Here is a 14,601-nt window from a genome sequence, read left to right as displayed (position 1 = left end):
GATAGAAGTAGTTTGGAAGGGAAGGGAAAGTGTCTAGGGAAACTAATATCTGAACCAAGATATAAGCGAAGAGATGGAATCAACCATGCAATGACCTGGGGGCAGAGGAAATATACAGGTAGAGGAACAAGCACAAGATCCAGAGGTGATCATATTTGGAATCTCTAAAAATCAGAAGAAAAATAAAAAGCCAGAATGGCTGGAATATAATGATTGAGGCATAGAGTCATACAAAATCAAAGACAGAGAAGGCAATCGAAAAACATGAGAAGTTGATCTTTACTTAAATAAAAGTTTCAGGTCTTTCACAACAACATATAAAGTCTATTGAAACTAGTCGTATGACTTGTACATACAGCAAAGCAATCACATTTTAATAATCAAGAACCATAAACTGAATTCTCAAGAAATTCTGCACCCAGAGTGAGATTTCAACACATAAAAAAGGCTGATGTTATACCAAATAAGTTGCATTTATCCTGAAACCTAAGTGTAAAAGGCTCAAATGTCTATAAGAAAATTTTCTGGAACAGAATATGGCAACCTATGTCATGTAATCTATAAGATAAAGACAAAGAGAACTGTATGAAAGGGACATTCTGGAGGTACCCAGGTCTATTGCATGAATACTCTTCCAGCTAACACTATGAATGTCTAAATAGACATACCAGATCTTGCTGTATACTAAGGTATCCATTATCTAAACTCTTTCCATTTTTAGCTTACTCATTCTCCTCCAAGTCATGGCAGGCATTTGCAAATATTTATTACAATAGTAGACTAAAGGATATATTTTTATAATATATTAATATATAGAAAGACTTTTAAAAGGTTTATTTACTTCCATACTTTCTTAAGGGGAAATGATAGGTTATCTAATTCTACATAAACTGTTTTACATAAAAGACAATAAAGACTAAGATTAAGCCTTAGGCACAGAGAAGAACTATAAAAACAATGAAAAATCAAGTAGCAAAATGGCAATGAACACATGCATATCATTTATCACCTTGAACGTAAATTTACATACTAAATTTTACATAGGACTACAAAAAATCCCTGAATAGCTAAAGCAATCCTGATTTTAAAAAGTGGAAAAAGTAAAGTGTCACATTCTCGGACTTCAAACTATATACAAAGCTATAGTAATTAAAACAGTATGGTATTGGAATAAAAATAAACATGCAGACCAAAGGAATAGAACTGAGAGCCCAGAAATAAACCTACACTTGAATGGATAGTTAATCTACAGCAAAGGACCTAAGAGTATTAGGTAAATTGTAGAAAGGAAAGTATATTATAGAAAGGAGATCATCTTCAAAAATGAGTTGGAGGACCTCCCTGGTGGTGCGAGGGATTAAGATGCAACCTATGAAGCTATCCACAACCACTGCAGCACGAGTTTGATACCGAGCCTGTCAGGGAGCAACCCACATGGCACAGCACACCTCTCCTGGCTCGCCTGCTGCTCCCCTCAGCAGTATACTTCAATCTGCCTGTTCTGTTCCCCACTGCATCTCTGGTGAATCCTCTCACACACCCCCCCCATACCTCTGACCTATACCCCAGCTCTTGTATACATAAATAAATAAATCTTTAAGAAAAAAAGAATCATTAAAGAAACAAAAAACAAAAATGAGTTTGAAAAATTGGACATTTATTTATATACAAAAAGAGTGTCACTAGGCCACTATATTATGCCTTATGTAAAAATTAACTCAAAGTAGAACAAATATTTAGATGTAAGATCCAAAACCACAAAATACACAGAAGAAAGCAGGCAAACAGCTTTCCTCAGCCTCTGCAGCACGAGTTTGATCCCCGGCCGGCCAGGAACAAACCCTCATGGCGCAGCAACCTATGAAGTGAGATTTCAGTGCTCCATGGCTTCACTGATGTCTTTGGGGACTTCACACCAAAAACAAGAAAAACAAAAGCAAAAACAAATGAAATTACAGTGAAATAAACTCTTTAAAATGAAAAGACAGGGCCTCCCTGATGGTGCAGGTGTTAAAGACAGCACCATCAAGCTATTGCCAGCCACTGCAGCATTAGTTCAATCCATGGCCGGCCAGGGAAAAACCCACATGGCACAGCAGACCTCTCCTGTCTTGCCCGCTGCTCCCCTCAGCAGTGTATTTCAGTAAATCTGCCCGTTCTGCTCCCCACTTTCTCTGGTGAATTCTCTTACTGTCCTGCACCTCTGATTTACACCCCAGTTCTTGTATGCATAAATAAATGAAACTTTAAAAATAATAATATAAAATGAAAAGGCATCCTACTAAATAGGAAAAAATATTTGCATCTGTTAGGGACTCATAGCCAAGATCTACAAAGAACTCACACAATTTAACAACAAAAAATACATACATCCAATTCAACAACAAACCCCCTCCCAAAAAAACTCAATCAAAAATTGGACAGAACTAAATAGACACTTCTCTAAAGAAGACATACAGATGGCCAAACATGTAAACACTCATCATCACTTTTCATCAAGGAAATGCAAATCAAAACCACCATGCGATACCACCTCACACCAGTGAGAATGGTCAGAAACAAGTGCTGCCAAGGGTGTGGAGAAAAATGAACACTCTTGTACTGCTGGTGGGAATACAGACTGGTCCAGTCCCTGTGGAAAGCAGTGTGGAGGTTTCTTAGAATATAAAAATAGATATATCATATGATTCAGCAATTCAACTCCTAGCTTTCTACCCAAGGAATACAAAGACACTAATTCAAAAGGGAAATATGTACTCCTATGTTCATTGTATCACTGTTTACAACAGCCAAGTTACAGAAATAGTCTAAGTGCCAAATGACAGATGAGTAGATTAAGAATGTGTGGTATATATACACAATGGACTACTACTCAGTCATAAAAAAAAAAAAAAGTTGAACTATTGCTATTTGTAACAACTTGGATAGAGGTGGTGGGGAAGAGAAATAAGTCAGGAGAAAGACAAATTCCAGATGATTCCACTCCTATGTGAAATATAGAGAAACAAATCAAAGGGCCAGACAAAATCAAACCAAAAATAAACCTAGAACTTTAACTGTAAAATTGAGGCTACCAAAGATGGAGGTGGAAGGTGGAAAGCAAAGGAAGGAGTAGGCCCAGTGACTATGATGGAGGACTATGTGTGCCATGATGGTGGGTATGGTGTGGTGGAAGCCTCTGAATCATATACAGTGTTGTAAATCAGTATTACCTCAATAAAAAAATAGGAAAAAAGGGTAATATCCCAAAAGGTAAAAACAGAAAGAAATGCTGGCTGGTATGCTGCAGTTATCTGAAATATTATGAGAAGTATCTCACTCTAATTACACTGGATAAACGAACTTGAATTAAAAAATTTGGTGGCTAAAAAACTACCTGTTTATTATTAATCCTCTGGCAAGACTAACTTTTTAGTATTAACTTACTTGAAATGCTATATAAATACTAATGAGAAATAACAATATTATATGCAATAATTCACAAAGTAAATAGAGCTAAACATAACAGTATCTCAAAATAGGCTGAAAAACTCACACACTCAGTTCATTATAAACAGCATTCTGAAGTTTCTTCTCCCAACCTGTTTTTAAAAAAGAATAAAATATATGAATATATTATTATAAAAATGAACATACATCATAATTAAATTTTTGTCACTAACATTGGAGCATCATATTCACTTGAAATAACCTTATTAACTAACTGCCAATTGCTATGTAAAAGTGTTATTAAAGAACTATATCCTCTAAATTTGACTAATAATGAGTAGCAAAGTCTTCAATGTGGCATTATTTCTTATGTGAAACTATTATATCATTTTCTCAAGATGGTAGGAACACTTCTTTATTCCACTCTTAAGTTGCTCAACCAATGCCAAAAATCTCTGGCTATGAACTACTAGTACTGAAAGGAATATGCCAGGGGAAGGGCCAGAAACAGGCTCTTGACAAAAACCAATCACAAGTTATTACTTACAACTAACTGCTCAGTAAACTCCAGAACCTGAGAAGCAAGTTATTATGAGGTACCATCAGTCAGAGCAATTAGTTTGTTGCTAACTACTTGAATTTATCTGGGTAAGTAACCACTTAACATCAGTTCCTATGTCTAATGTTAATAGGAAACCTCTCACTAAAAAAAAATTTCTTTTGTTTTCTTTAAAAAGACAAAAAGGAGGAAGGAAAAGGAGTGTAGAAGGAAAAAGCCATAAATGAGAAGAGTATAAGACAAATTACTTAAGATTTTTAATATATTCAGGATGTGTTTTGACCATGAAGTACATGAAACTGATCAAAGAACAGCAAGTTATTCCCATAGTGTTTCTGAATTTTTACAGCATTTTATTGAAATGTCTGATCGTTCTTATTTTCTCAAAATAGAAAGCTATTCAGTCACTACTACACAATTCTGAATGAGTAATTAGAAAACTGGGATAAGATGTGACCGCCAAATAAAGTATTTCCTTACTTTGCCTTAAAGAATTAAGGAAAAAAGCAACTTACAAACCTGATATTTTAAAGAATTCCTTAATATCTTCTTTTAATGATTCAAGCTTAATTTCAGGTCTCTGAAGACTGGTCTAATTTTAGAAAAAAAAATTTGAAAAGAAAGAAAAAGACAGAGGTCAAAAGAAGTCATTTGGGTTGATATTTAATACTTATAAAATTTTTGAAAAGGAAAATCCAAACATTATACTATTTTAAAAACCCCTTTGAGAGCAGAGCACCTTAGAATTATCTGGAATAACTCATTAAAGAGAAGACATTTTTGCCTACTCTTAAAATAGAGGATCTGTAATAAAGTATAGCGTACTCAAATTATAAAACTTGTAGATTATGAAAACATCATCTAGGGTTTTTATCTTTATGACAGCTTAACATCTAGTTTTATAGTAGGAAAAATACTCAGATTGTATAAATTCCTTCACTTAAATATTATATCCAACATACACAGCATCTACCCCTAAAAACCAAAACCCCAGTTGCACCCCATATAAATGAACTTCTGAATAGTGTCTTCCTCTTTGGATTGCTGCTCAATGTTCAGCTGTATTTGTTGTGCCTATTTATTGAAAATGCCTAAAAATACAAAAAAAAAAAATACCTAAAACTAAAGTTTACAAGAGCTTATTAGTGTCTCTTTCATCAAGTGCATGCTTAGAGCAGAAAATTACTGGTAGCAAATTAGAGTAGAATTACTGTTTTTTCACACTATAATTTTCACGAAAAATAATAATTTCTCCAATCTACAATGGCTTCAATTACATTTAAAGCACTGATCTTTCATCACCTAACTTTCTCTATCAAATTCTAGAAGACTATTTCTTAAGAATGCATTTTTATTAGGATATCTTACAAGAATCGCAAATCTAAGAAACTAAAAATTGATCTTCTACTCACTAGCCTGCTTTCTCTTGTGTTTTTTTTTTATCATCCACCCATCTTTCAAGTCAGAAACTTCCATTATTTGCAATTCTACTTAAACTCTGCCAGGAATCAATCCCCTTCTGGGAAGATAGCATTTTTGGCAGGGAAGTTTTTTCCTTTATTTTTTAATCTCCCCAATTTTCACATAGAAAGAGACCAAGCAATAAATAGCAAAACCAAAATCCCATGGAAAACATTTATAACAAACTTGTTGATAAGATATTCCCCCATACATCCAAAATATAAGCAGCTGGGGAAGAACCAACAGACCCTTGTCTCTTTTGTTCACTGTTGTCTCTTAAATATCTAAAACACTTCCACATAGTAATGCTCATTAAATTTTCATTAAATGAATGAACCAGTATCTCCCATTTCCATTCCATCCTTCAGCATTACCTTCCTAAAACCTAAGTCTTTCCAAACGGTGGACTCCACAGCATACAAAGGAAATCTGAACTTTACAATAGGGCAGAGCTGGTCCTTCCCAAGGTAAAACTATTTCTCTCTCCAAATTCACCTGTGGCAAACACACAAAATCTTCTCTTTTCTCAGACCTTTTCCACTATATATTCTACTCATTAGTCACAAAGAACTATGTTCACTGATGCCCCCAACTGCCCCAGACTTTTTCTTCATGTTGTTTCCATAGATGTAAGTGCTACTAAACTCACCACCTTAGCAAAATGCCTACCACCTTCCCAGACATTCCTCAAAATATCAGCTCCCTTCCCAACTCCCTCCATTCCCTTGCCTGCAAAGATCGTACACTCTGTCCTCTCAGAGCACTTATTAAACTACAAGGTAATTTCAGCCCACCTGTTTATTTTTCCTGACTCTTAAATCCAAAGACAAAGACCACGTCTTTGTTTATTTCTGTATCCCAAGTACTGACTTACCGCTGATTGTTGACTGACAATATTATGTTGACCAACTATATTATATCCTTTTTAACCAATTTCCCCCTAAATAAATAGAGAACTTTATAAAACTTTGTTTTTTTACTGAAAAGTCCAATTTCCAGTCTATTATTCCTGAGATTTTAAAAGCTGCCAAACCCGACTCACTATTCAAAAGTACCAAGTTAAAAAGGAATAGGTTTTCTTTGATGCATCTGTGTTTGCAAACAACTCAGAGGTAGCACAATTTAAAGATCATCAGAAAAATAATTGGTTATTCTTCCTAACATTTTCAATATTTCAAGATACACTACTTTTATACCAATGGCAAACCAAATTCACTAATCATTTAAGTTAATTACAATTTTTGGGAAATTTGAAAATCAAAGGCAGAACAATGCGAGGATAACATAGTAAGGCATGGCAGTTCCCAAATATAGTTTATCAGCAACACCCATTTTTCAAATGAAATCAGCCCTCTTAGGAACCCTACTGTGTAAAACACATTGAAAATGGGCCTCCCTGGTGGCACAAGGGGTTAAGCACAGCACTATCAAGCAATCTGCAGCCTCTGCAGCACGAGTTTGATCCCTGGCCAGCCAGGGAGCAACCCACATGGCACAGCAGACCTCTCCTGTCTCACCCTCTGATCCCCTCAGCAGTGTACTTAGGTCAATCTGCCTGTTGTGTTCCCCACTCTGTCTCTGGTGAATCTTTTCACTCCCCGCATCTCTGGCCTGTACCCCAGCTCTTGTATGCATAAATAAATAAATAAATCTTTTTAGAAAAAAATAAGTGGCTAATGAGTACAATAAGTCTTTTCTCATTACCTACGATATGATTAACATTAAAAAGACAGGATAGGCCTCCCTGGTGGCGCAGCAGGTTGAGCGCAGCACTGTGAAGCTGTCCGCAGCCTCTGCAGCACAGGTTCAATTCCCGGCCGGCCAGGGAGATTCCCAAATGGCGTGGCAGACCTCTCCTGTCTCGCTCGCTGCTTCCCTCAGGAGTGCTTTCGATCTGTCTGCCTGTTCTGCTCCCCACTCTGTCTCTGGTGAATCCTCGTCACCCTCCCATGCCTCTGGCCTGTACCCCAGCTATTGTATAAATAAAAAGTAAATCTTTAAAAAATAAATAAATAAAACATAAATCTTTAAAAATAAATAAAAAGGCTAAAACATTAAAAAAAAAAAGACAACACAGCTTTTTCAGATATGGCTTCAATATTCAGTTTTTTTAATTATTATTCTGTTTTGGTTGCTCAATATAACTATCATATTGAAAGTACTTCATAAGCATATTTCAATGACTGCATTTGTTCATTCTTTTATACTCTGAAGAGTCCTTAGACTTGTAACCCGCAAAACTTCATGGGAAACATAAGACACTGTCCTCATTCTCATAGTTCAGAAAGGAAGAGTCAAGAAAAAAAACCAAAAACACATACTAATATAAGATAGAAAACGTGTTACAAGAGAGGTATCACCCATAGAGAAACACACATTTAATTCTAATTAAAGACTAGAAAAAGACAAAAGAGTATAGGCTAAGTGGGCAGAGGCATGGGAAGGATCTTGTACACTGTCATTTGATAGAACAGTAAAAGATCCAGAACATAGGATGAAATAAAGCAGAGGATGAAACTGGAACAATCTCCCCTATTCCTATCCTGCTCACCAGAGCCAAAAATTACCTTTATGTCTTTGCCCTACAAAAAATCTGAATGATTCTTTACTGCTAAGAAAATAAAGGTAAACTCATTCTGGCACTTAAAGTCCTCTGAATATCTAGGTCCCCCCACCACACAATCTTATTTCTCTAGAAGTGCCCTACAACAGAAATCCTCTACTTAGCCTTTTTATTGTCCTACATTGAGAATTCACAACAATTTTTCCACCCCACGTACCATACAAGTCTTCTCCATCCCCAGCCACTGCCTTACAGTATTTTTATATCCTAGTATATGCTATTCATTTGCATTCTTCTTTCAATAGTAAATAGAACACCCCCTATGTGCCAGCTTCAGGATACAAAAAGAAAAACAAGACATAGTCCACCTTCACTCATGAGAAGCTCACAACACACTGAGGTATATAAACAAAAAACTAAGAGACAGGTGCCATAAAGGATATAATGTGCTTCCCCCAGTCTTACCATTAACATAATTGGTTACAACTTTGTCTCATTTCTCTCAGGTGCCCATTACCACTAGAGGTGACTAAAACATGTTGAATTGGGTGTCTCCATTTCGTCTTCACAGTTTCTTTCTAAAATTGTAGACCAGATTTGTCTCTAGAATCCTTGTAGTCAGAGTGGACATGCTTGTAGCCAGGAATAAGTTTCAAGTTGGAAATGTTGGCCCTGTGCAAGCTCACCAGGCCTTGTACTCAATCTTGTTGTATAATTCCAGCACTGCTCTGGTTTCTCTCACCTGAGGCTGGATCCCTCACTGGCTTTTGCTGACCTCCCCCAGCTGACCACTTGCTGCCAACACTGGCCATCTTATTCCCCTTCCTCCACATCGCTACTTCTTAGCCTCCTTAATAATAGACTTCAAGACTGAAACAGTCATCAGTCCACGTTTAGTAACCAACCTTCTCCCTCTCATTTCAAATAGATCTTAACTGAGTCAAGAACTCTACAGGATCTTCTCTAAGCAACTCATTGCTAAAATTAAACATGAAGACATACACTTACTTACACAAAGCAAACCGACATTTAATACTTATCTATCCCTGAAATGCATAAAATCTATGGAGAGAAGAGCTTCCTTATTTTGAAATTTTGTTAAACATAATTCATTTCTTTACTTTCCACGATAAAGGGACATGACAGTAACCAAAGAAGATATGGATAAGAATGATGCCACGCCCTGGTTCAGAATCCCTGAAATATTAATTTGCTTATCAACTGCAGTAGCCCAATTTTGAACTCCCCCTAGTATATGACAAATTCCACCCAGAAGATGAAAAAAAGAAGATGGTAACTTCTAATCATGGCATAGACCTTCCAATACCAAAATAGATTCTATCTACCCATGCCTTAAATGTATTTAATTAAGATCTATAAAATTAGGTCCATTTAATTTTCATTTCCCTAATAAGTAACAAATGAGTGTCTTTCTTCTTTTTATGCTCTCCAAATTCTCTACATATGTATTTCTGATAATGATTTAAAAATACAAATAATATTTGAGCTATAATTTAAAAAAAATTTTAAACACTGTTAGGGACACTAGCATTGCTAGTGTTTGGGGTTCTAATTTAGAATATCCTCTCAGTTGTGTTATTGCCTCCCTCTCCAAAGTCTATTTCCTCTCAGGTTCCTTCCTTTCACAATTCTGTTATTTATAATAGCAATCTGAGCATCAAGACTTATCAAACACTTAATGGAATGGACATAACATTTGAGATTTTATACAACATCCATTTTAAATACAAGTAATGTATGATAATGCAAAATAACAATGCTGATCTTGTGCAAGGCATCCAGTCTAGAATTAGGCCATCACTCTGGTGTTTACGGAATGAATGAGAAACTCCAATTTTAAGATGTAAGTTGATATCATAACATAACCCCTTTCTGGAAACACAAAGTTCCATGTTCTCAATCAAAAATTTTAAATAATTATGTTCCAATATATAAAGGATATATTAAAATACAGTCAATGTTTATTTATAATGCTAAAAGAGAAGAGTTAGTGGAGAGAGGGTAGAAATCTAAAAATCATATTTGTCTTTGAAATATTTTGCTCCTTGGGCCAACACTGCTCTGGCACATTCTGAGTATACCCAAACAGAGAAAATGGAAACAACAAAGAAAATGTTGGTAGCAGGAAAATCCTCCTGACTAAATTTGAAAAGGCATGTAATAAGCAAACAGTTGGCTAAAGTATATAAACAAAGCTGATTCTAAACCTGCCTTTAAACCATTAGTTGATCTCCATTAAATGTCTTTGCTAATGATACAAACTGAGGCAAAGTTACCAAACATTCTTTCAAGCCTAAGACTTCATAATTTTTAAAAATACCCACAATTATAATATTTCAAAGTACTAAGCTATAATAAAATCTTTACTTATATTAAGAAATACAAGTATATGTTTTTCAGTTTCCCATGTGTAGGGTAAGTAAAAATGTCAGGCTTTTCCGCCCTCCCGCCATCAGGATAGATGATGGATCCTTGTGGTCCTGACTGCATGCCTGATGGCGGGCACCTGGAGTAGGGTGTGGGCATAGGTAGATGGGATTCACCTGGGATAAGACTGTGCTTTTAAGGGCGGCATCACGGGGACGCCAGTAGAAGCCGAGAGAGAAGCAGAGCCATTGGAAGAGCAGAGAAAATGTGAGAGAAGCTGGGAGAGCCCAGAGTGAATACTTGCTGGGGGCTGGGAGGCCCCCAGCACCCCTGCCTGCCGTGTACCTGGTAATCTAAATAAAAAACCTACAAAAGCCCCTGAGGACTCTGACTCCTCCTTTACCCGGACTGCTGGATCATAGAAAACCTGCTCTGTGGTCTTCCTGGCCTTTACACCATGTAATCATCTCTTTACTAATTTTATCTTTCTATTCTCTTGCCCCTACTTTTTTTTTTAAAGATTTATTTATGCATTCAAGAACTGGGGTACAGGCCAGAGATGTGGGGGGGTGAGAGGATTCATCAGAGACAGAGTGGGGAACAGAACAGGCAGATTGACTGAAATACACTGCCAAGGGGAACAGAGAGTGAGACAGGAGAGGTCTGCTGAGCCATGTGGGTAACTCCCTGGCTGGGTTTGAACTTGTGCTGTAATTGCTGTGAATTGCTTCATAGGTTACATCTTAACACCTTGCGCCACTAGGGAGGCCCTGCCCCTACTTTTTATTATATCAAATCAGTAACCTCTGTGTCATGGTTCAGATACATAATCCTATATTTGAAATTCCAAAACCTGAAAAACTTTGAAAGTCAAAGTTTTCCATAATTGAACCAGTGGTGAAATCTATCCTAACTTGAATTCACATGGTGATAAAATCTGATCTGACTTGAATTAGCATGAGACTATTTGTAGTCTTTATCACACAAGGTGAAAATTTATATGCTCTGTGGCAGAAATGTTAATGAATATAATTACAAAGTGCTTCAAGATCATGGTAGAGATATTAAGTGACATAAATATGCATGAATTATCTTTCTAAAATTAAAAAAAATCTGAATTTCAAAGCATGCCTAGCCTCGGGTTTTGGGTAAGGGATGAGGACTTGTATTTAAAATAATGTGTTGCATAGTGACCAGGCTACATTCTAAGGAAAGTGTTGTTAGATGATTTCCTTGTGGTGCAAATGCAACATTAACTATGGATTTCGTATGCTTAGGGGTTATGATATTACTTCAAACACAAGGGGAAATTAAGAGATTTGGTGAACAGAAGACATTTGAGACTGCTGCTGGAATAAATTGTTAAGATGGCTGCCATATCACTGGGCAATAGGAATTTGGGACTTACCACCCAATGTGGTCCATGGTTGACCTAAATATTGTTATGCAACTCTTGGCTGAATTTGTAATACTATCATGTCTCCCTGAGGAAAGAACATCTTATTCCCCATTGTATCCCTGGGCCTAGAACTGTGCCTGATGCATAGAAAATACTCAATAAATACTTAATAAATAATCAACTAATTCAATAGTGGAGCTCAAAATAGAATCTCTTATTTGCAATTTTGAAATACAATAAGCTTTGAACGCAAAAGGCTTTGTCATCTCTACTTATTTTCTAGAAAATTAGTTTCTTATAAATTTGGAAATAGCTATTAACTCATTGGTCTCAAGTTTGAATTAAAAACAAACATTTAAAGAGTAAGGTGCTTTAAATAGTAAGTATCTGGCACATAGTAGGTACTCAATTTTAAACATTTAAGAAAAGTCAAGATTTACTTGACTTAAAATTTATCTATCATGTGCCTGCCTTATGCCAGTCATTATGCTAGTGTAAAATACACAGGTCCTCATATGATGTCAATTCGTTCAGTGTTGGCCAGGACTGTTTTTTTCTCATCAAGTTTATAACAGAAGACATTGAATGAAATCACATTATTCTAGGACCTTCTGTCTTATGGATCACAAAAAGAAACATACCTCACCTAAGGTGGGATGTCATGGAAGACCTACAGAGCTTAGATGGTCTTGGCTGAAGAGCTAGATGGTGAAGGGCAGTGCTACATGAGACAAAGTGGGTGTAGGTCAGACCATCCAAGCTTTGTAGGCCTACTCAAGGATTGTGAACATTTTCTAAGGGCAGTAAAAAGTATTGTGGGGTTTTCAGCAAAGGAGTAATATCTCATTTGGACTTTTAAAGGACCCTAAGGCTTTCATTTACCAAGCATTAACATCCCATACATATAACCTTGTTTAATTCTCACCAAACGGAATTTACATTTCCAAGCTGGATGAAGGAGGTGGTGGCTGAAGGGTACCCCTGCCTAGAACAACTGGGAAAGCTGCAGGTGGGTACAAGAGTGAGTATATGAAGGTACAAGAGTGTTGCTGAAAGAATAAGAGGTGGGAATAAGAATAAGGTGGATACATGAAGGTACAAGAGTGTTGCTGAAAGAATAAGAGCTAGAGTGACAGAAAGGGGTAAATCTTGAGAGAAGAACTGGCCTCGCCCTGGGATCATTAACTTCTACTGAACATGAACAAGAAGATGAGAGTGAGAACAAACCTGGAACGAAGCCTGGTGGGATGCTAGTGAGAGGGGACAGAGAAATAAACAGTTTTAGCAAAGACCTAGGAGGTCTTACACATATAGACAGTTATCTCTTCAAGAAATTTCTTGAATACTAGGATTCTGTGATATGAAAGGTTAAAGACCTAATCAGTGAACCCATGACAAAGTTTTTCAGCAGTCTAACAAGAGAGAAGATTAGAATTTAGGACCCAAGGGGATAAGGCCTATAGAAAACAGCAAATTTTTACTTGGAAAACTGGAGAGCCAGGAAAGAACAGAGAAAGATTGAGCCTGGGTACCTAAAACTCACACTCCACACAGTACATTCCCGTATTGGATTAAGGTAACCAAGCACAAGACTCTGTCCAGTGGAGGAAAGGATGAAAAATATAAAGGAAGAGATCATCTAGGTACTTTGTAATTTTCCATACACAATAATTGTAGTTAAATAAAAATTTACGAGGCATGCTAACAGACAAAACAACATGAACAAAAGCTAAGAGAAAGTAACACACAAAAGGATAATGCATCATCTCTAACTAGAATTTGTCTCATGAATACAAAATAATTGGTTCAACATTCAAAGGCAATTCATATTAATAACCATATCAACATACCAAAAAGAAAAATCACATGACCATACATAAGAAAATACTTCATGAAATTCACATCCATTATAATAAAACTCAGAAAACCAGAAATAATAGAGTAATTCCTAATTCTAATATAAACCATCTATCTAACATTGCAATGATGGCACCATTCAGATTGGAAAGGAAGAATAAAACTGTATTTATTCACATTTGGCACATGTAATTGGAAAATCCTAAGCAATCTGCAAAAATGGTACTACAACTAATAAATTTACCAAAGCCATGGGCTATGTGGTAAATATATAAATGTACACTAAAACCAATTGGAAATTGAAATAAAAAATAATTTTAATAGCATCAAAAACATGAAATACATAAGGGGAAATAAATCTTAACAAAATATGTACAAGATTTATATACCGAAACTATGATAAACACTGACATGACAAGAGAGAGAAAATACAAAGAATGGAGAGATAAAGTGTATTCATGGGCCAGAAAATGTAATATTTTTAAGAGGTCAATTCTCCCCACATAAATTCAGCATCCCAATTCAATTCCAAGAAACAATTTTTATAATATTTTACAAGACGATTCTAAAATTTACATAGCAAAGTGAACGATTTAAAATGCTCAAAACAATTCTAAAGAGAAACAGAGTTGAAGGACTACCTACCTAATTTCAAGACTTACTAAAAAGTTACGAAAAGTCAAAAATCAAAACAGTGTGGGGTAGTCAGAGTGACAAATAGGTCAACAGAACAGAAACTCAGACAGGTATGTGTGTGTGTGTGTGAGGGGGGGTGTTTGTGTGTGTGTGTGTATATAGTAAACTGATTTTGAACAAAAGAACTGAGGAAATTAGTGGAAAAAAGACAGAATGGTCAACAAATTGATATTAGAAATATGTATGGTATTGGACATCTGTATGCAAAAAAAGCGCCCTACACTGAAAAATAAAAAAAAAAAATTAACT

At 36.0% G+C, this 14,601-nt stretch overlaps 1 protein-coding gene across 8 annotated transcripts in view; it reads right to left on the bottom strand.

Moving 5' to 3' along the window:
- Positions 1-14,601, bottom strand: part of TBC1D19 (TBC1 domain family member 19) — a 120,415-nt gene that overhangs the window by 71,181 nt on the left and 34,633 nt on the right. For 6 of the 8 annotated variants that reach the window (XR_005129005.2, XR_005129006.2, XM_037530768.2 and 3 more), the window contains exons 2-3: positions 4,508-4,580; positions 3,536-3,581 (exon numbers count right to left, since the gene is read on the bottom strand). Coding sequence is in view for 6 of the 8 variants with exons in the window: in XM_037530768.2 (XP_037386665.1) it covers positions 3,536-3,581; positions 4,508-4,580 (119 nt within the window). In the remaining 2 variants the exon portion in view is untranslated. Of the gene's footprint in view, positions 1-3,535; positions 3,582-4,507; positions 4,583-14,601 lie in introns of all 8 variants that reach the window. The other 2 variants (XM_054688503.1, XM_054688504.1) reach the window with 1 other exon arrangement.

Source organism: Talpa occidentalis, unplaced genomic scaffold (genome assembly GCF_014898055.3).
Source record: "Talpa occidentalis isolate TD23 unplaced genomic scaffold, MPIMG_talOcc4v2.1 talOcc4.6, whole genome shotgun sequence".
Taxonomy (NCBI): Eukaryota; Metazoa; Chordata; class Mammalia; order Eulipotyphla; family Talpidae; genus Talpa; species Talpa occidentalis.
The sequence above is the reverse complement of the archived record's forward strand: the minus strand, read 5'-3'. Positions and strand labels throughout refer to the sequence as shown.